The 27,648-nt window shown below is 37.4% G+C and overlaps 1 protein-coding gene across 2 annotated transcripts; it reads right to left on the reverse strand.

Moving 5' to 3' along the window:
• On the reverse strand, positions 1–26,389 carry LOC133326198 (dynein beta chain, ciliary). 2 transcript variants are annotated; one of them, XM_061534876.1, is made up of 27 exons: positions 25,510–26,389; positions 25,237–25,448; positions 24,937–25,178; positions 24,300–24,582; positions 23,378–23,643; positions 22,868–23,319; positions 20,903–22,473; positions 20,412–20,684; positions 19,141–19,170; positions 16,739–18,727; positions 15,782–16,494; positions 15,369–15,721; positions 14,489–15,312; positions 13,709–14,227; positions 12,295–13,644; positions 11,846–12,015; positions 11,482–11,785; positions 11,233–11,426; positions 10,795–11,164; positions 10,601–10,741; positions 10,370–10,540; positions 9,880–10,196; positions 9,291–9,705; positions 8,226–9,227; positions 8,011–8,159; positions 2,360–2,492; positions 1–164 (listed from the first exon to the last, which is right to left on the reverse strand). In XM_061534876.1, exons 1-27 carry the CDS (start codon positions 26,381–26,383, stop codon positions 3–5), a joined length of 13,479 nt encoding a protein of 4,492 aa, XP_061390860.1. In that variant the 5' UTR covers positions 26,384–26,389; the 3' UTR covers positions 1–2. The 2 variants fall into 2 exon arrangements, with proteins under 2 accessions (XP_061390860.1, XP_061390861.1); XM_061534877.1 differs by lacking the exon at positions 19,141–19,170.
• Positions 26,390–27,648: the final 1,259 nt, after the last annotated feature.

The following is a 27,648-nucleotide window of genomic DNA, read 5'->3' on the forward strand; positions in this document are numbered from 1 at the left end:
TTTTAAGTTTGTAACAGCAATGCCACTCCGGCCAGTGTCCATTTTCCTGGTTTATCTTTGGTTTTCAAATTGAATGTCCACACATAGGTTGGTCCACGGGTGCGGGTCTTATAGACGGGACATTCGTACATGTTGCGTAAATCTTGCTTGTCTTGTGTAATGGCCTAGAAATGGAGAGCAAATAAATGATTGCAGAATTCGAAATGAAACAAAGTGACGACTGCCCGACACGTGAAGTCAGTGCGTCGCCAGCATAAATGAATTTTTTAAATTACTATTTTGAAATTTTAAATATTTGGGTTTCTTTTCGTTTGTGAGCACCTACATACATATGAATTTGAGTGTATATCTATCGCTTATTCGCTGGAGTTGATTCTGCTGTAGTTTGTTATTCTTGAATAATAGATTTTATTCGATTTTTCAGGATTTCAAGAATTTGAATTTTTAAAATTAAATGGGATTTTATTTTCGGGTGCCTTTTATAGTGGAGTATATTTTTTATATTCGATTTTATTTGTGATAAAGAAATACAAAAAAATTGTAAGAAATCAGTCTTTTATTCTGAAAGTTGTTTAAGTCAGTTTTTTTTCCATTTTAAACCGCTTTCAAAATAAACGACTCAAATGATGACGGATGAAACAAAATTATTATACCCTAAAAAAAGAATATAGAGGTCGTGCCACATTTTAGAGATTTGGATGACACTAGGCTCTTTGTCAAAAGAAGTCGCTATAGTTTGACTTTCTGGGTTCTTGATCGGCAAAAAATTTCACAGACAATTGTCATTATGGGTCAATTTTTTGACATAGTGGCCAAAAACTGGAAGTGGCCAAAAAACTGGAACTGGTGGAAGTCCTTGCCGAGTACATAAAAACCAAAAGGGAAAAAATTACCATAGGTTAAGTTTTGGAATTATATGATGATTTTTTTTTTTTTTTTTTTGATAATTCTAAAGTTTATGATGAAAAAAGCTTAAAATCATTGTTTGAGAAACATATTCTCCTTCTATTTTCTAGTACCGGATTCAGTGAGCAAACTTGTATACAATGTTCGTTACAAAAATCTGATTTATTATCCGTAAATGCGTTTTAAAATTTAACCATCCGGATCTGTCTTTAGCGAATTAATTTTATTTACGTTTTATCATATGGGCTTCATCTTCAAAAAGAAAATTTTCCATGTCCATTACCACCTGCATCATGCAATTCAATGGAAATCTTATTACCCATTTTCAAATTGTACCAAATTTAGTACACATTTGTAGAAATTTCCGAAACTTCCTACAACAGTGATCCTATCTTCAAATTTCAGGATTTCAGCTAGATTGGTTCAGGCAAAATTTAATTGTACCAAATTTAGTACACTATAATACGAATTTCCCAAACTACCAACATACCTCAATTCTACAATGCAGTTGTAAACTTATTTGCAAATTTCAATGTTCCAGCTTTACCGGTTCATCTAAATCCAAATTGTACCAAATCTAGTACCATTTAGTACACATTAGTATATATTTCCAAAACTTCCTACGTACCCCCATCCTAGGCCCCAATAGTGATCTTAACTCCAAATTTCAGAATTCCAGTTTTGTTGGTTCACTCAAATTCAAATTGTGCCAAATTTAGTACCATTTAGTACCCAGTAATCTTATTTCCAAATTTCAAGATTCCAGCTCGGTTCACACAAATCCAAATTTTACCAAATATAGTACCATTTCCAAAACTAATTCGACCAAATTAAGTACAGTTTAGTAATTTTTGTATACAAGAGTAAACGCTTTAAAAACCATCATTTTGTATCGATCCTATTTCTTAACCTTCCAAATTTTAAGTCTTTCGCTCTATTCATTCACATGCTACGAAATTGCACCAAATTTAGTATATTTTAGTACTTTTCGGATACCTAAAGTTCTAATGTCAAAAAAACCCCTTTGTTACATCTATTCTAGACTCCATCGGTGACCCTCATTTCAAATTTGAGAGTTCTAGCTCTACCGGTTCGCCAAATTCGCATGTAACGCAAATAAGCCGGGCCAATAACTTCGGGCGAGATTGAATATTTGAAATTATTATGCGTTTAATATTATTTCCATAATGATCGGTATCTAATTCTACTGTGGCACAACACAGTAGAAGTAGATACCGGTCATTGTATAGAATAGGTGACGAAATTGTTATCCATTCTAATAAGCAAAACAGCATCTTAATCACGCAAATTATCCATTAAACAAATATTTTGTCTAGTCGTCTAGCCTATTGCAGATTATCTCTCCTATGTATTTATTAAATTGTATCTTAACTACAAATTCTCAGAATTACAACAATGTAAACAATTTTCTATTTAATGCAATAATAATTACCCGTATATTAATAACCGGCATTGGTGGATATAATTCTTTGAGACGCGATTCCATAATTATACCCTGCTGTATGTCCCATCTGGCGCCTTCCATAAATATGCCATGAATGTAGGCGCCTTCTCGCGGCGCAGATCTGTAAAGACAAGCAGCAGCAACAACAACAAGACAAAATTAATTAAAAACTATAATTTTATTTTCTCAATAAAAACAAAACTATAAACAATAATTATTACATGAAACAATAGATTGTATGCTTGGGTGTGTGTTCGAGTGTGAGGAGATTTTTCATTCATTGAAAAGTATAATTTAGCTTTTGGTTGATTGTTCTCCCCTTTATTACAAATTAAATATTTTTCTGTGTTTCTATAAATAGAACATTTATCAAATTTCAAATGTTCAGCACTGAAAATAATCGATTAATTAGCTATGGCCACAACTCAATTATCTAATATTGAGGGGGATGCTGCCAATGGCGACAAACTTTTTGGGGCCAGGCACAGTGGTTGAAAAAAGGTGTAGGGTTTGTCAAAAAATATTTTCAAGTATGAATAGAAATATGTCAACATATTTTAATTTTATAAATATTGAGGACTTGGCCTTAAGTTTTACTGAAAATATTTTAATTTTGTAATCTCTAGAAGATCTCGATTTTTTCAATTTCAAAACACTATGCCAAAAACTTTTCATTGAAACGAAATAAATGTTGTCGTGAGAAAAATCTCTCCAGCGATCGTGGTCGCCACAAGTTCAGTTCAGTTTTCAATTTCGTGTTGTTTTAATTGATGGCGAATGGAGCCAATGTTCTAAATTGATGACGACGCTCCCGTCAAAGATAACGACGAAATGTCGCCATTCAAATGTATCATCGTCGTCACTGTATCTTCTTACTTTTGTTGTTGTTGGTTATGTGGCGGTAATCTGTCGTGTTAAAAATCGAATAAATTTCATTGCAATTTTTGTGATTATATATTCCTTTATAATTGTTTTCAAACCAAACAACCTTTGATGTTTGCTTTTTTCCATATATTTCATCAAAATATTATTGTTGTTTACTTCTTAATGTTTAGAATATAGGTATAAACAAAATAAAATTAATAAATAATGTGACAAATTCCGAGTAATACTAAAATGTTATTTTTTAAATTATTCAACAAATATTCCAGTACTCAAAATCTGGAAAATGATAAGATTTAAAATATACCATTTAAGCCAGAGCCAACAATCATTGTTTCAAAATATTGAACATTTATGTAGGTGCGAGGGCTGCAATATACACTGGTGGCCAAAACTAAAGCAACTGAAATTGCAAACTGAATAAATGATTTGAAAATATAGTGAAAGTTTATTTCCAGAAATGAATAGGTATTTTGTTCACTTCTAAAAAAGCAAATTTAAACTCAAAATTTATTTTATAATAAAAATATTCTATGGAAAACTAAATTGACCCAATTTGTGCATGTTCACAACTAAAGCAACTTTTAGATTTTAATTTTTGATAGTAATCGACAGCATAACCATAATTTTTCATTACGGCAGCACGCCTACGAGGCATTTCATCAAAAAATGCCCAATTTGATCCTTGAGTATACTATTCCCTGCATCCTGAACCTTTGGGAAGAAGTTATGTCTGTTTGTTTGTGAAACTCTTTTGATTTTGCTATCCATGATACTCCAAAGATTTTTCTGTAGGGTAAAGATCTGATGATTGTGTTGACCATTATAAAACCCAAAACCAATCGTTGGCATGTTTTAGTTTATGTTTGGAGGTTATCAACATGCTGAAACACCCAAACAAGTGGTATACTTTCTTTAACGAAGGGAACTATAGCGTTTTCCAACACAATTGTATAAACAATACGATCCATTACTTCATAAATCTCGTAAATATATCGAACTCCATAAAAAGAAAAACAGCCCAATATCATTATTGACCCTCCTCCATGTTTCCCAGTATCCTTGCAATACTCTGACATGAGCTTATAATTTTTGGACTTTCTCACGGTATTTTTTTTTCTTGTCTGAGTCTTTAATATTTAACTTTATCTTTGTTGTATTAGTTCGGCTGTAGGCTTTTTAAAAGTAAAAATCGTTTTTAATTTTGATTTTTAATGTTTATTGTTTCCAATATTTCGATTGGATTTTCCAATCATCCTCAGGGAACTACAATTACATATATTTTAACAGAATTTTGAAACAACAATAACAATATGTAAATAAACTTACTTGAAGAAAGTTATGTTGTCTTTAAGTCAACGTTCTTACTTCAACTAAAGTCTACCAGATTTGTATTTGTTTACTGTGTGTCTATAGATTTGAGCGCAGTTGTCTGTGTCGGTTTTATAATTGAGTCGAGTGTCAAGTGGAGTGTTGATTATGTGCAACATCTCAAGAGTAAACCTTTTTTGATAATTACTTTCTTGAGTTAGAATTTTTATGTCATTAAAATCTGGGGTATGTCCTGTTTTTGTGCAGTGTGCTGCAAGGGCTGTTTTTTGCTCTATGGGTTTGTACAGAGCTTTTTGATCCGATTTATGTGCGGATATTCTTGTCTTTAAAGTAGTGCCAACATATACCTTTTGGCATACGTTGGACTTGTCTCCCTTACATTTAATGCGGTATACTACGTTGGATTTATCCTCGTCTTGTATTTTACTTTTTAATTTGCTGAAAAGATTATTCAGCGTGTTTGTAGTTTTAAATGCCAGCTCAAATTTTGTGTTGTCGTAAATGTTAGAATGTTTTAATCTTTCTGAAAACCCACGTGTATATGTCATAGTTTTGTAAATTTTCTCGCTGTTGTCGCTTGTTTTCTTTGTCTTTTCTTTTCTTGCTCGTATCATGAGATTGTCAATAGTTTTGTCCGGAAAATCATTTTTCTTCAGGATCTTCTTAATTATATTAATGTTTTTGTTGTGATAGTCTGGATGGCTTATGTCTAAAACCCTATTTATGAAATTGGATGCAGTGTTGATTATTGTTCTTCTCGGATGTCTAGATGTAAAGTTAATCAGTCGTCCCGACGCTGTAGGTTTCTGGTACCAGTCTAGTTTGAGATGGGGTCCTTTTCGTATCACTAGTGAATCCAGGTATGGCAATTGGTTGTTGCTTTCAAGTTCCATAGTAAATTGTATTTGAGAGTTGAATGAGTTCAAGATGTCCAAATTATCCTTTATTTCGTCTTTTTTCATGACTGTAAAAATGTCGTCCACATATTTGGTCAAAATCTTTGGTTTTGTGTACATTCTCTGAATTGATGAGTCCAGCAATTTCTCCATAACTATGTCAGCTATGACAGGGGAGGCTGGAGAGCCCATAGGCATACCTTTATTTTGTTTAAATATTTTGTCGTCATATATGAAATATCTTGTGTCCTTTATACATAGCGTCAGAATTTCCATGAACAATTCTTTTGTCATAGATGTATATGTTTTAATTGTATCCCACTTATCTTCTATGGTGTTGAGAGCAAAATTTACTGGTATGCTAGGGAAAAGTGATACAACGTCAAATGAAATTAAAATTTCGTCGGGGTTGATCTTTATGTGCTCAATTCTTGTTTTAAAATCTTTTGCGTCTTTTACGTTATATTGCGAATTCTTTGTCAGGTTCTTCAATATGTTGACCATATATTTACAAAGATCGATAGCTGGGGAGTTAATTGTGGAGCATATAGGTCTCAAAGGGGTACCATCCTTGTGAATTTTGGGTAACCCATAAAATCTTGGCGCAGTTGATGTCTTATTCGTCATTTTATATTTTTCGGTTTCATTAATTATCTTTAATTCCACTAGAGAATTGTTTTTGTTTTGTAATATGTTCGTCGGATCTCTTTTTAAGCGTCGGTATGTGCATATATCTCCCAAAATTGCTGCCATTTTCGTTTGATATTCATTTTTGTACATGGCTACTGTTTTCCCACCTTTGTCCGCACTGGTTATGATTATTTCATCCGAGAGCATAATATTACTCCACTGTGTCGAATTTCAATTAGTATGAGCTTTTGCGAAGGCAATCGGGCCTTCCGATTGGTGCAAAAGCATTTTGGAAAAATATATAAAAAAGGCAACACATTTGAAAATATTTGGATTAAGATCAATTAATTCATTGGCAATATTCTTCAGATAATATATGTGGGATAGTTTCCAATTTATTTGAAAAAATGCGAAATTTGATTAAAATAGAAAATTTGCTGTATATACCCAAATTAGATATAATTTTTAACCATTAAATATCGACATTACAAAAATCTTTTCTACTATAACTAATAGTGAAATTCGAAGTAGACTAATTTTGTCTTTGACGAAATACTCCTTAATTGACGTCTATATATTTGGTACATTTATTATGCAAACCGATTTCTTTTGTTCGGTGACTTATACTAGCATTTGATATTTTTGTCCTTTATACCATTCTTCTAAAACATCAACTAGTGGTAGAAGTTGGTCCAACTCGGAATAAGACCGGTTTTAAAACTAAAATTAGTTTTCATAATTTCAAAACTTTTGACGTTTATGGTGATCTTCGAGTTCGGTCTATTCTGACACTTGCTATAACCCCGTTTTAAATGAGTTACCAATAATTTCTGGAATAAGGGACCGAAAAAACCCCTTCAGAGAGTCGACTGAAGTAATATTACCAAAATACCATACACCTTAAAGCAAGGATTTCGAGGAATCTTAATCCGAATATTTTCAAATGTCTTTGATTTTTTTTTTTTTTTAATTTCCCTTTAATTATTTTTCGTGTTGCACAGTATAATTAGTTGAAGTGCGTGAAAGGTTTCAAAATGTTCTACAATGATATACACTACAACGGAAAACCAAATTACAGACCCATAGGTTAATGAACTATTGGAACTATTCCGAGAGGGGAACGATCGGAACTAGTTCCAGCTCTTTGATTAATATGTTCATTTTTCTGATCTCATTCCTTTTCTATTATCGAGATCTAGAGAACTTCACAGGAAATATCGATGGAGTAATATCGATATGGAGCAAAGGAGCTATATTATGTAGTTCCTTTAAAAAAAAAAAAACGCGAAAGATCGATCCCCTCGTGAACAAGATTGCCCAACTCCACCTAATCACCTTTACCAAACTATCGGAATTTCCGGCACTAACATTACTACCCTGTAAATTGAAAAGTATGGATTGAAAATGTTTATAAGAATATTTTCATAGTCTCTTAAATCTTTTTGAATAAACCTTATTTTTATTAGGTTCCCTATAGACTAAAGTCTACTTCAAGTTTTCGTTACACATTAAAAAAAAAAAAAAACAACAACAGTAAAATGAAATTTTCTCAATAGCCATCAATTATCGGTCATGATTTGAACGACCTCAGATTGACAACATACAGAGCAGGAGAGGACCAGTATGTACTGAAAAGTGGGCGGCGGGGACAATGTTCTTCGAAAAGGCCAAGTAAAAGTGTCAATTAAATAAAGAAGCAAACATATAACGATGTACATATATACATACATTATTATCGTTATTTTATTATTAATGGGAAAGTGTACGATATGTCGCCACTTTCATTGTCGTTCGACTCTATTCCACACACACACACTCACACCAGGCGATCAATCGTTTGATCGATCGGTCGATCAATAACCATTTTTGTTTATTATTAATTTAAATTTCAATACTCACGTGAAATCTTCTTTTTGTTTCTTGGTCACATCACAGACCAGACACATTTTGTCCAATGGCAGCTCATTCTTCCGGGCTGTACTTTGCATAATTGCTGTCAACAGTGATTGTGGATTGAAAAAGCCAGCCAACCAAACCACAGAGGGAAGCTAATGGGGGGGAAACAAATAAAATGCAATGTTTCTCATTTCATAGCATTTTACTCCATAACTTACCACAAAATCGGTGGACCATGTCTCCAATTCACGTAGACGCAAACACAAATCAATAAACCAATTATTCAAACCCAATAACGAGGGATAAGCACGAGCTGCCCACGATGGTGGCACCTGATCGAGGAATAAAGCATTTTCCAATATCTCCATATCCGAGGTGGTTGTCAATTCTCCTTTCAAACCCAAATCCAATTCCCTTAGGCTACGTTTCATTTCACTGGTCAGATAGTTCATACGTTCACACTCTTGGAAGGCCACAATGACATAGGGTGTTCTCTCCTCCACCTTGTTCATAATTTCCACCATATTGAATTCCTCGGGTAATTTTTCAATTATTTCATCAACAATTTGTTTGACTTTATCTTCTCGGGTCACCGTGGCTCCACCACCGGCTCCAGCATCCCTTGGCTGCATTTCAAATACTGTACGGAAAACGTTTTCCGCCCTGGTGGTTAAGAAACCAATTTCAGCATTTGGATGTAAACCATATAAGTAGGGTGACTCAGCGGGCATATTCTCCTCAATGTAGTTGTGATAACCCTGATAATCGGTATTCGGCGGTGCTGGGAAACCAGGAGCCAAAAATAGCTCACCATCCACCAAATCTGGCTGCATATACTCTTCCAAATACATAATACACAACTTGCGATCCCAATCATCCGTAATATGGCCACCGTACATAATCTCACCGAACAGATAGCGCAGATCCTCCCATGGTACCTTGGCATTGGCCTCCAGATAATTGTACAGAACCGAAACACTTATATTCAAGTCTCCAACATTAAAGGGGTAGACCTTATTCCAGCCCTGAGGCCCAAATTTGCGACGTTCCGCCACCACAGCATGAAAATAACATAGTGAGAAAAGTATAGCCTTGAATTCAGCTTCCTTGCTAGACATTTCCAGGGTCTCTTGGGTGAAATTGTCCAAAGCTTTGTGGAGATTGGCCAACATACCTGTGGGAGGTTCGTTGGTGATTTTAATGGAAGATTCCAAAATGCCCTGGAAGAAATTAAATACAGAGTTAGAATAACGAAAGCGTTATTAACAGTAAAGTATATTGACCTGTGGAATAATATGGGCTGATGGTGTTGAGGCCGGTTCAGCACTCAAGAACATGCGATAATCCTCATGTGATCCCTCGGCATAATATTCCAATTTCTTTTCCAATGTGGGCAGCCATTTGCGCACTAAGTGAATGTTCTGCAATACCACCCAGTGTCCATTTTTAGCAGCAATATCCATTGCAGCCTCGGCTATGGCTTCTTGGCCTTGACCCAGTGAGACATTATGGAAATTACCCAAATCCATACTGAAGCCTAATTGTTTACCCAAAGCCTCTACATCTTTGAGGGGATTAACACCAGGAGATAGGATAAAGAAAATCGGCGTGGAAGGGGAAGCCTCTTCATAGGACTTGGCGAATTCCATGGCACGATTTTCAACGTATTTCGAACCAAGCTTCTCCTCAATGAAGTCCCTGGAGAAAAGAAAAACAAAATTGATATAAAGCTGAGTTTACACAAGGTAACATAAATTGGAGCAATTCTAAACTTCCTTTGTGAGAGAAGTGATCGGAATGGTAATCCTCAGTTTCACTCACGAACTGAGAGTTGTCAATATATAATAAATCAATCCATAGTTCTTGACTTACGACAATGCATATGTCATACGATCCGGCCTTAAGGCCCTTATCATGCATAGTCTTTGCAGTGCTGTCTTATTTTTCCATTCCTGTGGAAATTTCTCTTTTTCCGGCAATTCCGATTCCACTAATTTTTTCCAACGTTTCGAAGATGTCTCTATGTCACGATCCAAATTACGAAATTCATCTTTGGACGATAGACTGCATATTCCGCCCCACGATTGATTCGATAGAAAGTCGACGGGACTTGTAACATGGGGTTTGATCGGGAAGCGGAGTAAGAAGTCCAGTTCCGCAGAAGTGATTTCTTCGCTCATCAGTAATATCTGGAAAAATAAAAAAATAAATGTGAAGGTGTAAAAAGGATCTAACTACAATCAAATGTGATTGGCAACACAGACAATTGTAGAATTACACACTGATCAGCAGATTGGTAACACCGATTTTAACCATATCGTGCATCTATCAGCTGATTTTGTTTCATTTTTGTAACACTTACCTGGAAAGTCATCTGAGAGGTAAATATCAATTTGTCACACTCGAAAAGGCCTCGGGTGGTGTACTGGAACACTGAGTAGGTAATACAATCAATGAGATTGGTAACACGCACATCTAAGGTGTCTCCAGGTTCGGCTTTGGCAATGGCCTTTTGGAAGACCACACTAAAAGCCTAAAACAGAAATTGCATTCAATTACATTAAAACCGAGATTGTCTTAAGCATTGTCCTACCTTTAACGAAAATTGGTAGATCGGATTAATGGTGTTCAGCTCGTTGAGTATAAAATAAAGTAAGCTGGCCCTAGCTGCCGCAGGGCGATAATACTCACGAGCCTTGTCAATTTCTTTTGAGGTTATTTTAGCCTCAGCAACCTGGAAAGGTTATAAATTAATCAAATTCTCCATTCGTAACATTTATTTCATACCTTCCGTTCAATTTCCGAAGCTGTACTCTTAGTAGTTTCCAAATTCTCCACCAAGGCTGTGTCGCCCAAAATATTCTCTCCTGCTGAGGATAACCGTGATAGTAGATCATCTTCCAGTTTCTTCAACATAATTTTAAAGTCATTTTGTTGTTTTGTCAATTCCGCTTTCAGTTCTTCCAGATCAGGCCTCTCAGCCTTAACAACTTCGGCTAAAAGTTGATCTTCCAGACCATCGCGGGTCACAGTGAAGTTAATTAGAGTGGTTTGTGCTTGCATTTCTGGTTTGTAGTGAGGATTAGCTAATTTTGTGTGCAAGATTAAGCGGAAATTAGAATTGTATTCGATTTCTTTGTCACCGACTTTAATGGCTCTGAAATTATAAAAAAAAAACAAAATCAAATCTTTTGATTCTTTTCATGCTCCTGTGTGATTACTTACTTTCCTTTCTTTATAAGATTACGTCCCAGTAAAGAATCCAAGACTGGATCTAAATTCTCATCAATATTTTCTATGAGTACTGTGTGACCCTTGGTAATGGCTGTTTCAATTGTATCCAAATAACTACGCTGACCCATGCGTATAACCGTCAAGGAATCGCCATATTTCTCTTTGATCCATTTAACACCTTGCAACTGAGAAACGAACAAAATCAATTTCTTATATCCTCTTTACGGCCTTCCAACTCACCTGAGGATCAATCATCAATGGCCATCGTTCCGAATTCGATAAAATTGTGGCATTCTCAATACTCATGCGATCCGATGGCAAACCTTCATTGGTCCACACAGCCACAGTGGTATCATCAGTTAACAAAGATAAAGGATCTAAATTCTCTGTGGTAGGTATGGGTGGATCCAAGTTCTTCAAAAATGGTGTCCACATTTTTTGCATTAAATCAATGCGAAATTGTTTAGTGAAACATCCGACATATGAAATGAAGGCAGTTATCAGTAGAATATCTCCGGGCAGAGTGATACCTTGTTTGACAAAACTAGAGGGAAATTGAAACACGAATTAGGAATACTTTCAGTAAGTTGCGAATTCAACCTACTTATTTACAGCCTCAGCCCAGCGTACATTCTCACTAGCTAAGCCACCAACTAAACGATTTGCCAATGCAATGGTTGCCTGTGTAGCATCGGCCTCCTTTTGGCAACGCACTTTATCAGCTGTTGCCTGTTCGAAATCAGCTGTTAGCTTGGCCAGCTGTTCTTCCAAACTCTAAAAGGAAAAATTTTATTAAAATAATTGAGAGGATATTGAATGAGGTTCTATGAATAATGTTTAATAAAAATTTTCTCCGTGACCTTGGCACAAACGTTTTTTTTTTATATTGAATGAGGTTCTATGAATATTTTTTTATAAAAACACGTTCTCCGGCTTTTTATACAAAAATTCCTTTTCATTCCTTTCTTTCTGTCAGACCTCATCGATTTTTCTATTGTTCCAAGTTCCTGGATTTTCTAATGGGAAAGACATTTATTTCATCCTTCAACTTACCGCAACTTTCCTCTTAATTCCCGCCAATTTCTCCTGAGCTGCAGCCAATTCAGCATTTGCTGCTGCCAGTGCCTTACGCTTCGGTTCCACATCACAATATACCTCATAAAATTTAATAATATTTATAACCCAGGCACATAAACCAGCAGCGGCGCCCGACTTCGAACGAACAAATTCCGGTTCAAATTCTGGATCTTTAAGATACGGTTGTATAGCTTTAATAATTTCCGGATGTATATTTTCTTTATCGTATGTTATGAGAGAATCCAGAAAACTATCCACCTTGGCCATTGCAATTTTGGCCGCTTTCCATGAACGATCTTTGGGTAATTTACCACCCGGAGCCAACAGGACCATAACAGCAGCAGTAACATTTGTTACTGCTCCCGGAGGAGAACCAAAAGATTTCAATTCTGTTAAGTTGGCTTTATTCAGGGTATTCAAAGCCTCTTGTGCTGCCACCAAAGCAGGTTCGGCCTTCAATAAATCTTCTTCGCAATCTTTTTGTTTCTTTGAAACTTCATCGGCAATTATGGCCACTTTCATTTCTTCCTCATCGGCCAAGGCCTTTTCACTTTGCACCTTCTCCGTTTCAATGCCCACAATTTCAATCAAAGCATCGGCTGCCTCATTTTTCTCTTTCAGTTCCACTTCCTGGACTGCAAGTTTGACTTTGAGGTCAGCAACTTGCACTGCTGTTGATCGCAATTTTTCCAGACCATTTTCCAAACGCACAATTTTTCTTTGTAAATCTTCGTGTTTGCCATTCAAGAGCTTCAGATACAGGCTAATTTGTTCCAGATAACTTTTCGGGGTCGTATAATTGTAACGACGCTCATTTTGCAAATACACCTTGGAGGTGGCATTCACCGAGGTGTGAACATAAGCCATAAATTTGGCAACCGAATCTCGATGATGATCTGGTAGAACTTCGTTTTGAGACAAAAAGTTCATGGCCACGGATATGAGAGCTTCCTGCGGCCATTCGTGGAACCAATTGATCGAAGTGGCATTAATGATGGAGGGGAATTTCCTGGAGCGTACCCTCAAGGTTGAGCCGACTGGTGAAAAGCATAAAACTATTTTCAGTTGTTTGCGTACGCGATCGATGAAGAATTTCCAACAATTCTCACGGGTATCGACCAGGCCAGCACCTTTGACTTCATTGCGTACCCCAGCAATTATGTTCTCAATTTCATCATCGGGAAAGAGATCGGGAATTTCACCCGTGGACAGCATGTCGTTGATTAGGACCAGAAAATCTTCGCTGGGTATTTGGGCATCGGTCATGAGGAACATAATGCCGACATTTTTCAAACCAGATTTCAAATAGAGGCCGGAGAATTCATTCTATGGGAAAGTGTGTAAATTACTTCATTACGTATTCACAATTTAAATCTCGCGGTCAACTCACCTTTAAATCACTCACGCCATAGCCCTTTTTCAATTGAATTTGGACCACCTCTAAACTGGATATAAACGCCGCCAACCTTGACAATGACTGTTTGCCACTGCCGCCCACACCCACCAACAATGCACTGCCCCGCGGCGACTCCAATATCCGATTGATGCGGCACACATGCATCATGGCATCTTCGAACAACACCAAATTCATGGCCGCCACCAAATCATTATATGAAGACATTGCCTCCTGGAGGAGTTTGTGAAGCTCAGTCCATGCCGGTATTGGCATATACTTAGGTTCACCAATTCCTCCAGCGAAATGACAATAGATGTTGGGTTTATCGAATATCACCGATTCGTCAATTTCTTCGAAGGATTTCTTCACAATGTCGTGCTGCATTTTCGTAAAGCTATCGATATCCTTTTCATCGGTAAGCTTATCGGCATAGACCCTTTGCGTTTCGTGCTGCCACAGGCGTATCAAATCTGTGGGCATAGGTAGACAATCAGCCGAACTGAACAGCAAGCCCTGTAATTGAAATTAAAAATATTTTAATAGTTATTTGGTATTGGAATGGAAAATTGCCTCTCAATCCCTAAAAATATCGGTTATTTTTTAGGGACTGAGAGACAATTATCAGTCATTAGAACTGACTTCTAAAATCCCCAGTAACTGAGGTGTGATATTTCATCTATTCTAAAAATTCTTAAGCCCGATTAAAAAAATCCGGGGCCTTACGACTTTTCAATATTCTCATCCTTGCAGATCTCAAAATTTGCAGATTCTCACCTGGAAAACATTACTTATATCCCGCAAATTAAAGATGTAATGTGATTTTATGGCTGTCGGCAAAAACACCTGCGATGCCTTATTGTGAAGGGCCAATGTTGCTGCCACAATATTCGGCGTCATTTTCATAACCACCGGATTGAATTTTTGCTCTGCATTTGCGAAATGTTGTGATAAAATCGATGAGTACATCATTGTAATGGACTCCGTGCCGGGAAAACTAACAGCCAGGACACAGAAGTGTCTCTGTAAACGAGGATTTATGGTAAAACTACCCGCTGTGGGATTCATGGCAGCTACATATTGACAATTATGGATATCCTTTAGCGTCAACTTATTACGATCATACCAATGGCCATAGTCCAAATGTTGACGCATTAGAGTATGAGGTTGCACCGTGCCATAACAATCCACCTCTGGCATATTCATATCATCGATAAAGTAAATCAGGGTTTTATTTCCGGGAGGTCCATAATTACGACCCGCCTTCTTTTCGAGGGGTTTCTCGAGGATTTTCTGTAACATTTCCGATGTGGTATAGAAATTGAAGGGTATCGTGGCCACAGCATAATTTTCCGACAATGAATTTAATTTCTCGTTGATTAGCACAGTTTTGCCACATCCCGCAGTGCCCACCAACATGACCGGATGTTTCTTTTCCATTAGTAGATCCAAGAAGAATCTAATGCGTATGGACTCTGAAGTGTGGACCAGTACTGCTTGCAATGGCAAATCACCATCCAATTCAAATTTGGGTATTTTCTCCGTCCATGGTAGGAATTGTTTGGTTTCAGTGTCCAAGTAATAATCGAAGACAGTGCCTCCTGTAACAAAAATAATATTAAAACTGCTGCGAATGAATCATGAAATGCGAACCCACCTTGTGGAAATTTCACCGTCTTGAATTCATTAACCCACCATTTACTAAACTCCACACGATAGTCAATGGTTTGATCCTGGAACATAGCCGAACCGAATGCCCAAATGCAGGCAAAAACAAAATACAGTTCGTGCCACTCTTTGGGACAGTCGGCTGGTGTGTTAGCCGGGGTCAAAAAGCATTCCAGCAAATGGCACAACATCTGGATGTGGGCCATCTCAGCAATGGGTGTGATCTTCTTAAAGCGCACACGTATCGTTTCCAGCGATGCCGGGATGTATTTGTCGAACAGCATTACCAAATTGGATTTTTCCGAGGGTATCTTGCGGGTCTCCACCCAGCTGGTTACATAGCTTCAGCAAAAGAGGAATACATTAATTGAATGCGATTTTATGTTTATGTTCTTAACTTACGGATTCCATCCCAAATCCTGCGGATTAATATACAGTATACCCGCCCGGGACACCGTTGCAGGAGTGGCTGTTCTCAGATTCGAAATCTCAAAGAGCAAACGCATCGAAGGCGTCAACGCAATGCGCTCATTGCTGGCCAAAGTCAAAACTTTGTTGTCATCCATTACGGTATTCAAACTCTCAATCCACATGGGATCTATGTCACCATCGAGCACAATCCACCTGGGTTGATCGCCCGTTATGTTTGCTTGATCTCTCATTATCACCGAGAACAGACCATCCTTCCATTCCCTCGTTGCTGGATTGATAATGCCGAAGAGTTCGTCGTTGGTCACCGCCTTCGGATTCAAGTCATTAAAGATGGGTTTCCGTTTGATATTCTGGTAGGTGCGCAATAGGGTCTTCCATACTTGGGTCTTACCCGTGCCAGCATTACCAACAATAAAAACGGAATGTCGTACTTCCAGCAACTCTTCCAGTTGCACCACCTTCAGTATGAAGGTATCTTCGGTTTGCAGTAACAAATCGGATGCGGCTTGTTTTACGGTTCGTTCAAAATCTTGATCACGTTTTCGTGGTACATCCAAGGCTGGGAAGAGATCACTGATGAGACCCATAAAGACCGGCATATCATCGGTGACAATTTTCGGTATATTAAAATCACGTAGTGCCCTCATGAGTACTTCCTCTTCGGGCCGACCGGGATCACCACGCTGGAAAGGGAATTGGGACATAAATCAATAATATTTATAAATACAAAAATAATATATATATCGTACAATTTGCTGGGATGTGAGAACTGAGAATTTAAGGTCGAAGGTATCTTCTTTTCTACATAACAAAAAAATTCTCTGCCACTTTGGATAATTGTCGTTTAAACACTTTACAGATACTTCTTTATCAAATTTTGAAATGCCCAAATCCCAGCAAATAATTCCATTGCAATTGCCAACTCACCTTCAAAGAACCCGCCACAACCAAAACCGACTTGATAGCCCTCAAACCCCAATCGTAGTGATCCTGTTTGGACAGCAACTCCTTACACAGCGTATATAGGGTAATGAATTTCCTCGCCAGTACTCGAGCATCTTGAAATCCTTCGGCAACCAACATAATTTCACAAATTAATTCAAAGTCTGGAACCACCATTGCACATGGGCGAAATAGCGCCTTCAAATTCTCCGGTAACTCGGTACGTCCTGCATAGCCGGGATTCATTGTAATGAAAATACCCACCGATGGTACACAGGTGATGATTTCACCCATAAAATTAAATTTATCCTTTTTATCGCGTATAGCATCCTGCACCGACTTTACCTGTACGGCAACCACCGACAACACCTCTACTGTGATACGATTAAATTCATCAAAACAACCCCAGGCCCCGGTCTGGGCCAAACCTTTATAGATATTGCCACACGACTGGTAGTCCATTTGTTCCGAACAATTGAACACGTAGACCATGATACCTATGGCCCTTCCCAAATCCTTGGTAGTTTCCGTCTTACCCGTACCGGCCGGTCCAGCCGGACCTCCACCCATTACCAAGTGCAGACTTTGAGTCAACGTTATGTAGCAGCGATCTGTCAACGGTGTAATGACAAGACGTGGCGTATTACCTAGATACTCGTGATTGTAGCGGAACTCAGCATCGCAAATGTTAGCAAAACAATCCTTCTCCACATCGTCGTAACGATGTCGCAGTTGCGATTGCCACATGAAAGCCGAACCCGAATCTAACTTGGCCTGAATTATCTTTGCTATGACGTCGCGGGAGTGAACGTCTATCGTGCAGATGGTCATGATCTTCTGGCGATCTCCCTTCGTGAGTTCGCCCAGCAGCAGAGTGATCAACAGACTCAGCTGAGAGATCTGCTTCTTGTAATAATCCTTGATGGCATTATCGTAACCCTCTTCCAGGCGGCTGAACGCGATGTTCACTTCTGTAGACCACCAGATCTGTGAGCCACAGAGTGATACTTGGGCAGGATAGTCGAATAACCATTGTTCACGTTGCTTTTCCTCATAGGCAACCACGGCGTCGCCGATATAGTGACGCAACGAAACTCGCATGGCTGCCTGTATGCGGTTAAGCCATACTTCTACGGGACCTCGCATGCTGGTCACTTCGTGAAATTCCACATATTCGCCATCTTTGGCGTACATTCCCGAGGCGGTCTCAACCTCATTCTTGTCGTCGCGATTAAACTTCAAGCGAGCGATCGAATCGAAGAGCTTGGTCAGGTGCTTGGTCACCATGTCCGGTTGAATACCGTTACTCAGGATGTCCAGCAGGTCGGCCGACGACACAAAGTAGAAACGAGGAAAAGCCAAACGTTTTGTTTCCAAATACTCTGCCAGCGCCTTTTCACACAGTGTAAGCTCCTTTTGCAGACTTTCCAAGCGTTCAATCAACCCGGGTCGGTTGGTGGATGTGACGACATTCGAGGAGTTTGCCATTTCATCCATCAGTATGCGGAATTCGGCATCGATGCGATCGAAGCGATCCGAGTCGACTGGGAGCTGTTTGCGAATATCTTCCGAACTCATGAAGATACTCTCGAGATGTGTCCAAGTGCGTTGCACCTCGAACCAAACCGTTATTACCTGATCAGCGATCATCAGCTTATTCTGCCACGCTGAGACCTCTTCGAGGAAATGAGCGATGTACTTGGATGTTATGAGATTTTGGAGACAAACTTGATTATCTTCGAGAGTCTCTATGAGTTCTTCCGAGGCTCTGAGGAGATTACATCCAGTGCGTGGGTGGAGTTCATGATCGAATTCCATCGCAGACCATGTTGTGTTCAGATCCCTGAGGATTTTCTCCATAGACATTTCCTTGACGGCCTTGTCTACGATATTCTTGACTTCTTCTTCGCACTCGTGCAGATTCAGGCCAAGTAGTTCGGCTAGTGTTGTGTCATGGTCCATTATGAATTTGACCTAATGGAAGGGGAATTTGCGAGAGAGAGAGAGAGAAATTGAATTTGTTTGAATCGAAACGAAATCAATCACTCCATCTATTTCGAGTGATAAAACACAAACACAAACACACGTACACATTGAGAGAGTGAGAAAGAGAGGGAAACAAAATGCTCATGCAAATTCTTAACATAATGGATCATGCAGAGCGTTTGCTGGTTTTTGGTTGGTTCGGGTGCTATACAAGTTTCTAGGTAAAGGTGCAATGCCACAAATAAATTAATTGATTAATAAAATAATACAAACACACACACATGCTCATGCAAATGTTCTAAATGATATAGAGAGAGAATAATAAACAACAACAGGACTTCACATGCTAATGAGAGGAAGAAATAAATTTTCATTTTGTTGTGTGATTTTTCAAAACTTACGGTTATCTCCTTGGGGAGCGCTGCTAAACTCTGTAGAAATTTTTGGTTTTTTGATATTTACAAGAATAGAAAGAATATTTACACATAAAGATATTTACAAGAGGAACTTATTATCTAAGAGTTATGTAGTTATGTATATGGGATAGGGAACTAGAATGATTGTGTATTTACAAATACATGCTAATATCCTTCTTTCGTCTTCTATAAGGATATTTTTTGTTGCTTTATTATGACAAATGTGGTGGTGATTTTCTGAATTTCAATAATGAACGTTTTCGAAATCCAGAAAAGAGAAAAATGAAGAAGGGGCTGGATTCGGAATTGCACAAAACATATAGGACTGTCCTCAGAACATATATGATAATATCAATTCTGCCCTCAGAATTGGAGGCTATTTTAGGATTTTAACAAAAATTGGCCCTACGACTTTTTCTATAGGAAGAAAACGATCCCAATTATTTCGATTTAAATTATTCCCTAATAAAAATATTACCCTCCACTATATAGTATTGCAATCTGGATGAAACCTCTAATATTTACAATATATCGTATCAATTGGAATGCAATTTTAGGTCCAGGTTTTGATATAGCCTATATATAGGGGTAGTCCCAAATATTCAATATTTTAGGAACTTTGGAAATGAAATTGGCTGTTATTTGGTATATTACCAATTATTATCAATGTTGGTCCACTATTTAGAATATAGAATTTAGTATTTTGGATCCACATAGAAAACTTCCATACAACGAATGCTCAATATAGAATCAAGTTTCGGGTTAGATCCCATATAAAGGTATTCCACGAATAATGTGGGGTGTATGGTACGTTTTTCAACAGAATCGGTTCTAAATTAATATTTCAGGTTCTGATTGGTTTAAAAAAAATAACCATGGCATATATCCCAAATTAAAATACCGATTAGATGTGCACCTTATGGTGTAGGGTTTAAAGGCTCGGCAGGTCCAAAAATATACGGGTCTTCTCGGCACACTTTAAATCACAGATTAGCCTCAGCAATACCCATTAAAAATTAAAAAGTTAATATAAAGATCTATATAACCTTTAGTTCATTTATCTATCAGAAATAACACCACATTTGTTTTCTAAAATGTAGTAAACTATATATGATAATATATAATAAAAATATAATCGGATATTTACAAAAACGACGAATTTCAAATATTTTCCAAAAACATATTTACATACATTCCAATTAATTTAAAATTCGCCTTAGATAATGCATAAATAATATTTGAGATTAAAAAATAACCTTGGTTGAGTTCATCAATTGATTCCAATGACGCTCCCTTATTGCAGGATTTTGTAGTTCACCCACAGCTCGCAATGAGGTCAACATATTTTTTACGGTTGCCTCTAAATTTATGAAAGTGTCCCAGGAACGCATTTCCTTATCCAATAGACGAATATCCTTCGCAAATTTCTTACACTCGATATCCATGTTTTCAACATCCACTTTGCGCCATGGTGTCGTCTTCCAATCTTCAATGCAGGTTTGGACTATGAAGACATAGTCCCACAGTTGCTGAATAATATGAGATTTTTTATTAACAACATAAATAATTAAATGTTGAGCATAAAAAATATTGCAATACTTGAGCCTTGTATGCACAAAAATAAAAAATATAGGCTTTTAGTTAAGAAAAAAATCACATATTGCATTAGAGACCCGTTTCATAGGTCATTATTATCAAAAACCAAATATTTCTAAAAACACCTCCTTTTCCATAGAGTAGAACTTACCTTCAGCATGCGCAACTCCTTACGACATTGCTTCAATAGCTTAAATTCCGGTATATTAACTTCAAATAGCCCACCAGATTCCTGTATCTCAGCCATTTCACATTCCAGCCGATACATATCGTCATTGATGCGATCACACAACAGATATGGCTGGGCGCAATCATAACGAAAGAAATCATAGTGTTTGAAGGTATCACGAAATTGCTGAACATAAATTTCAAATGCGGCAACCTTATTACGAATGCTAACCACCTCGGTGGCTTGCAGCGGTGACACCTGCTGTTTCACTGTACTGGCAATTTTCTTCGTATTTGCCCATTGTTCGGGCAGTTCTTGCAACAACACATTCACCTCTTCCGGTATATCCATATCGTAGTATTTCAATAGCTGTATGGTCTCTTGCATTGGCTCAAACATTTCATCGGTTTTTACGGCACGCTCTTTAACCTGCATCAGATAGGCCATAATACTGACCAAACCCTCGTAGTCACCCTCTTTGACGGTCTGCAGTAGACCTTCGTCTGCCTTGCGTATAAAATTACTCAAATCCATGAGGTTCGAAGTCACCGTCGTCACCAGATGAGTCTTGAACATGTTGCCCCACTTGCACACAGTATTCAGCAAAGCCTGTCTGAAGGGACGCACATCGACTTGAAACCAGGAGCTGAATACTTGAAAGGGTGCAATATCTTCAATTTCATTGTACAGACTTTCGTAGTTGTCGATCTGTTCGCGAAACGCCTCTATGGTGGGTGGACTGGGCTTGGGGGCTGCCGCATCGTTCAGCATGACCAGTTCGATTTCATCGGCATCGAGTATGCGACCATACTCCAAAAAATATTCCATACACTCATGGCGATCGTCCAACCACAAATACGAATATCTTTCGAATTGCCGACAAAACATGGCCGCCTCCTCCATTACCAAATCCACACCATTTAGAATTTCCCTACGCATATCGATAATATCCTGATTGGCCTTGATCATATCACCGTAATTCTGCTTGACATTTTTCTTAAGGCGTTTCACGAGAGTTCCCATTTTCAGGATATCGCGAACCAATTCGATTAGCATATTATTGAAACCCATACTGTCGGCAGGATTCAAAGATGGTACAAACACCATATTTGGTTCTACCAATTCCAGTCGGGCCTCAAACAGCGGAGCATAATTATTTTCTGGATCCATATTCTCGACAATATATCCGACACTAACACCGACGGTCTTTAGCAAATATTCGTAGACGATGTTATCGACAAAGTCCACATAGTTGAGCCACATTTCATCATTTTGTTTATCCTGCATATCGAACTGAATCATATTGTCGTGTAGTAGTTCGTGTATTTTTTCTGATGCTTCTTGAATTTCTGCATAGCGTTTGGCAGTGCGATCGGGTCGCTCATCTATGCACAGTACAGCATCTTTTTTGCCATCTCGTCTTTCGAACAATGGCTGGCGAACCCAAACGGACATTATATCGCGAATTTGTTTGAGATTTCCCTGTGTATGATCCATGCGATTTTGAAGAGCAGCAACAGGTTGTCGTAACTTATTGAGATAGGTTAGAATGTCTGTAACAGCATCATGGAGAGAGATAATGATAAAGAGAGGGAAATAGACAATTTACAATACATATATAGGGGAAAACAAGTGTGGAGATGACAGTCTTTCTTCAAAAGTAGTTCCAAAACAATTAAAAAAATATATTCTTTATCAAAAATATTTATAAACAATTTTTTGTATATTAACTCGGTTTGTTTATAAATTTTGTAATGAGATTCCGTCCTGTTTTTTGGCGCCCAACCTTTTTGAACCTCCCATACGAGCATATTTATGTACTCTTAATGATTTTTTCCTTATATTATTTCATTATAATTTTTATAATCATGAATTACAATTAATGCCATATTCCAATGAAAATCACCTCCTCCCAATGTCTACGTCTGCCTATTCACTTTAACTTACCTTCCGAATTCCATACCAATTCATTAATGCCAACCTCAACCAAATCATCGATCTGTCGTATTTCCTTCTCAATCATTTTCAATTCCACCGTAGAACTATTCTCTTGAATGGTATTATACCAATCAATGGTCTTTTCCAAATTCAATGTGTACGTGCGGAAGACATCACCCTTGTCAGCGAAATCTAAGGCCACCTGCGGTACACCTTCAACTTCCATTTGCTTTAGGTAATGTACCTCACGCAATATGCAGAATAGTTCGGCACTAAAATTGAGTATCAATAGATTTGTACTGGGATCACGTTTGATCAGCGACTTTTCCAGATTTGTTTCGATTTGTTCATTTAGTTTTTCCGTCCATTCCTCGAAGACATACGAACGGCTGGCACCGATTTTCAATAGCAGGCGTTCGTAACGTTTTATAATATCCAATGATTGTTCCGATTTGGTTATTCTAAAAAAAGATTAACATTAAATTCCAGGTACTTAGCAGAGTATTGTGTGGAACTTACTCATGTTGCAAGGCCTGAAATTGTTTCATGGGTATGGTTATCCTCCGTTCCAGCTGACCACACCAGCGTATAAATGCCGCCGCCGGTGGACAATTATATTCGGGATATAATGTCAAATTATCATATCTCATAAACATTTGTTTGTCATAGATATCTTCACACACTGTCAGCTCTTCGTCCAACATCCGTACGATCTCGGTATATTTTTGTGTAAATTGTTCCTTGATCTTGGGTCTCTCCAATACACTTCCCACAATGTTAATAAGCTGTAGAGGGTGAAAAGGATACAATATAGAAGACAGGTGAACAAAATATTAAATTAAACTTTCGATCTCAATATAAAAGAGCCTGGAACATATAATTGGCGCCAATTTGTCTAATCAAATTAAGGAAGTATTGTTTGAAAGCTATTTTAAATATAGAGAACTGGCGCCCAGCACATCTACGAACCCGTCATAATTTTAAATGATACAAAAAATATTTTAATATAGAGAACTATTGTAATTTTTATATTTCCCAAATGTCATAAAAATGTAATTTGGAAGATCCCAAGAAGGTTAAAGATCCTACATTTTCTAAAATACTTACTAGAAGTTCTGAAGAACTACTGAGATGGAGGTACAACAAACGATTCCTCCGGGCTTTACAGGGCTGCCGACTGACTCATAAGACCTATTGTGATCTTATTATTTTGTAAAAGTACCGGTCATCAACAGCATTTTTATATTTAGAATATATATATATAAAAATAATTATTGGCGCCCAACGTTATATTTCTTGCAAATATAAGAAATATAATCGACATGTAGGTTGTATCCAAGCTAAAGCCACATCGTATCATTTATTACATTAAAGTAGAAAATATGACATAATTTAAACACAATTGGCGACCAATCAAAAAAGTTCCTCTTCGTCTACTCACCTTAAAAATACTCTCCAAATTGTAACAATCGTCGAATGCCTGACACAGTATCGCGGCCAATTTCATGTCCAACTCTAGTATACGCATTTGAAAATTTTCAAAATCCACATCGAATTCAAGATCATCGGGATCTAAAACATCATAACTTTTCGATGCGAAGGCCGTAAAGTATTGATTGAACTCAACATAAACGGCCGTAATGCGTGTACTCAGTTGGCGACCGCGTAGACCACCGATTTCAACTTTCTCCAGCTTCAAGAATTCAATCACCGTGAAGAAGAACCTGTGGAAGGAGCAAAGATAAATATGTCAAACGATAAAGGAATATAAAAATTAGAAAATAATAAACAAAAGAGAATTATAAAGATTGTAGTTCAAGCTCAGATGCAGTGGCGCCCAACGGTTCGGAATATGAAAGAAACTTTGAGATAGGAACACAAGTGCTAACAACGAACTTCTGTGTTCGATATAGAGTCCTAATACTTTTAAATGCAATGAATTTAACTTATTTTTAAAAATGTCTAAGGTTTTCTATTTCTATTCTATTCCTATTAGAGTACGAAATACTCAGGAGTTTAGTTTACGTGGCTTTGATTTACTCGAGTTTTGCTGCACACAGTTGCTTTAAATTACTCACCATTGAATCGTAGTCAAACGCTCCAGAAAAGCATTATAGCGTTTGAAAACTGAATTAGGATGAAAAGTCCAATGAATCGGTGGCCTCTCCTCGGGCTCTTTAAAATAATCGGCAATTTTTTCCTTGTAGTGATCAAAGAGAGCACGAAAGAATTTCAATATTTCGATGGACAATGTCAGTCGTTGCATGGCTTCATCTATGTCGCTGTGGAATATCGAAGAGGGATCCAAAAAGCGTTTGGCCTAAAATACAAACACTAAGCAAAAAACTGAGCCTTAAAATAATTTGCCATACATTTACCTGATGTATAATCAAATTGCAGATCTGTCTAAGTAGTATTGTGATTTTCGACGAATGATTATAATAACGGGAATTACCCCATATTGTGCAGACCACATGCATTAGTGGTATTAGATTAGGTTTACATTCAGCAAAATCCATTTCCTCCAATTGTTGGACACATTTCTTCAAAGGATTCAGATACATGGTAATGTCCTTGGCTTCAGCAAGTGCTGGAAATTTCAGAAAATTTAAATTTTAATATCATTTCACTAAATAATATTATCATCTTACCAGTAACTACATTTTTAAATAGCGTTTGAAAGCATGGAAAATATGCGCTACGTGAATGTTCCAAAACCAAGGCCATGGCCCGAATGCGCTCATTACGCAATTGCTCAAAAATAAACGAAAGATTTTTCAAACGATTATTCCAGAAAACAAATTCCGTTGTCGGTGTTGGATTTTGACCATTTAGGAAGGCATTTGCCGGATTCTCCTTGATGACTTCATGGACCTGCGTGGCCCATTTGATGACCACACCTTCGATGGCACTTTTCAAATACAAATCAATTTGCAATTGTGGGTTTTCACTAATTGCTGCGGCGGCTTTAACGATTTTCTCAACACCCACTGGCATGGCTAGGATAGTCTCACCGCTCACCTGACCCTTAACCTGATGCACGGTACTCTTTAAACTGTGGACATGTTTCTGGACATCTTGAGCCACCATAAATGGCCATTTCTTGTAATTGATCTCATTCGATAGCAGAGGTACCAAAACTTCCTCCACCAATGCCGACAACTGGTCAATTGTCCGTGTGGCCAAATCACCGCTGATAATAAAATGATTACAATTCTCGCGGGGTATTGGCTCTGGGTGCTTTTTAATGAAATAAACTCCCTTGCTTTTCAGTTGTGTCAGTGGAAATGTGGTCGAAGGCAATAACTGTGCAGATTGTGTTAGAATAATAATTAGGACTACTGGTGTTGGACGATCAAGGAATTCTTTTATAATTCCCTTGGTCTCTTCTACGGTGATGACACGTGTCCATTTTTCGGGTTTTAATTTTAGGGATTTTATAACAAAGGAACCCATTAGCTCCAAGCGTGGATCTGGACCATTACCAGCTGCCGCTGCTTCGGCGCTGGTTGAAGGTCCATCCATTTTGCAGGAAGAAGAAGTAGAAGATCTGGAAATTAACGTAATTATAATTAAAATCTCACTAATCCGGATTATTAATTACACAAATATAAACTTTATATATAATAGGTATCATTTTCACTAAAATGGGTAAAGTTTTGACAAACGCTAAAAAAAGGCTAAGGTCGATTTGTGCAAAAAAAGTAAAAATGCAATCGCTGTACTACAAAAGTTGTATATGAGATCGTCACAGTTGACGAATTATTGATCAGCCGGCCTGATTTGAAGATTTTCAATAGAAAACCTAATTCTACCGGGCTGAAGTTAAGATTTTGTATAGAAACCCTAATTCAGCCGGGCTGAATTGAAGATTTTCTATAGAAAACCTAATTCAGCCCGGCTGAATTAAAGATTTTGTATCTAACGCCTAATTCAGTCGGACTAAATTGAAGATTTTCGACTAACCATTAAAATTTGTATATAACCCGTTTCGAATGAGTTTCCAAATGTATATTTTTTATAGATTACAGAATTATTAAAATAATATGATTAGTTTTTGAAAAGGACTTTCAAAAAATCTACAAATATAAATAATAATTATAAAATGTATTTGAATATAATACCCGATTTTAATTTAAGAGAAAATCATATTTTGTTCATATCCATAATTTTTGCATTAAGGAACCCCCCCCCCCTCGGTTTCAAAAAATTTAATGTTGTATTTTGATTTAATTCAAACCTACAATAATTCAAGAATGTCCCTATAAATTTTCAAATGAAAATCTCAACAATTTTTGAAGATATAGCCGATTTATTGTGCTAGCATCAAATTACGGCAAGAGGGCTTCTCAAACTTAAAACCCATTTTTCTCCAAACAGCGTTGTTGCGAATGGCGGGCACGATAACTCAAAAACTAATAATCCGATCGATTCCAAATTTTGGCACGTTTATCTGTGAGTGTATAGATATCGTATGAACAAGGATAAAGCCAATCGGTGAAGTCCTTACACCATTTTGTTAATTGTTGTGCGAAGTCAATAATCCTAGTTCATACGAGAACCAGACATGTACTCTTTCTAACACCGTTGGAATTTTTGGATTCCGATGTTCCAGTGAGGAGTTATCATAAGGACTTTTCTTTAATCACAAAAAACAACAACGTTTTGAGATAACCATCATATCACCACTCAATGGAAAGTTATTTTTATAAGCTTTAAAATGATTTTATATTAACCGGATCCGTAGAACCAGATATAAGCGTGTACCCGTAACCGAACTTCCGAGTCAA

The sequence above is a fragment of the Musca vetustissima genome, unplaced genomic scaffold (assembly GCF_032173495.1).
Source record: "Musca vetustissima isolate MV318-11 ecotype Yass unplaced genomic scaffold, APGP_CSIRO_Mvet_v1 utg14365, whole genome shotgun sequence".
NCBI classification, from domain to species: domain Eukaryota; kingdom Metazoa; phylum Arthropoda; class Insecta; order Diptera; family Muscidae; genus Musca; species Musca vetustissima.

Excerpts from the sequence above, each read along its gene's own strand:
- LOC133326198 (XM_061534876.1), bottom strand. The coding sequence starts at position 26,383 with ATGGATGGACCTTCAACCAGCGCCGAAGCAGCGGCAGCTGGTAATGGT. Across the intron at positions 23,320-23,377 it reads TTTCAGGCCTTGCAACATGA|AATAACCAAATCGGAACAAT; the intron begins GTAAGTTCCACA and ends ATCTTTTTTTAG. Across the intron at positions 19,171-20,411 it reads AATTGATGAACTCAACCAAG|AGTTTAGCAGCGCTCCCCAA; the intron begins GTTATTTTTTAA and ends AAATTTCTACAG.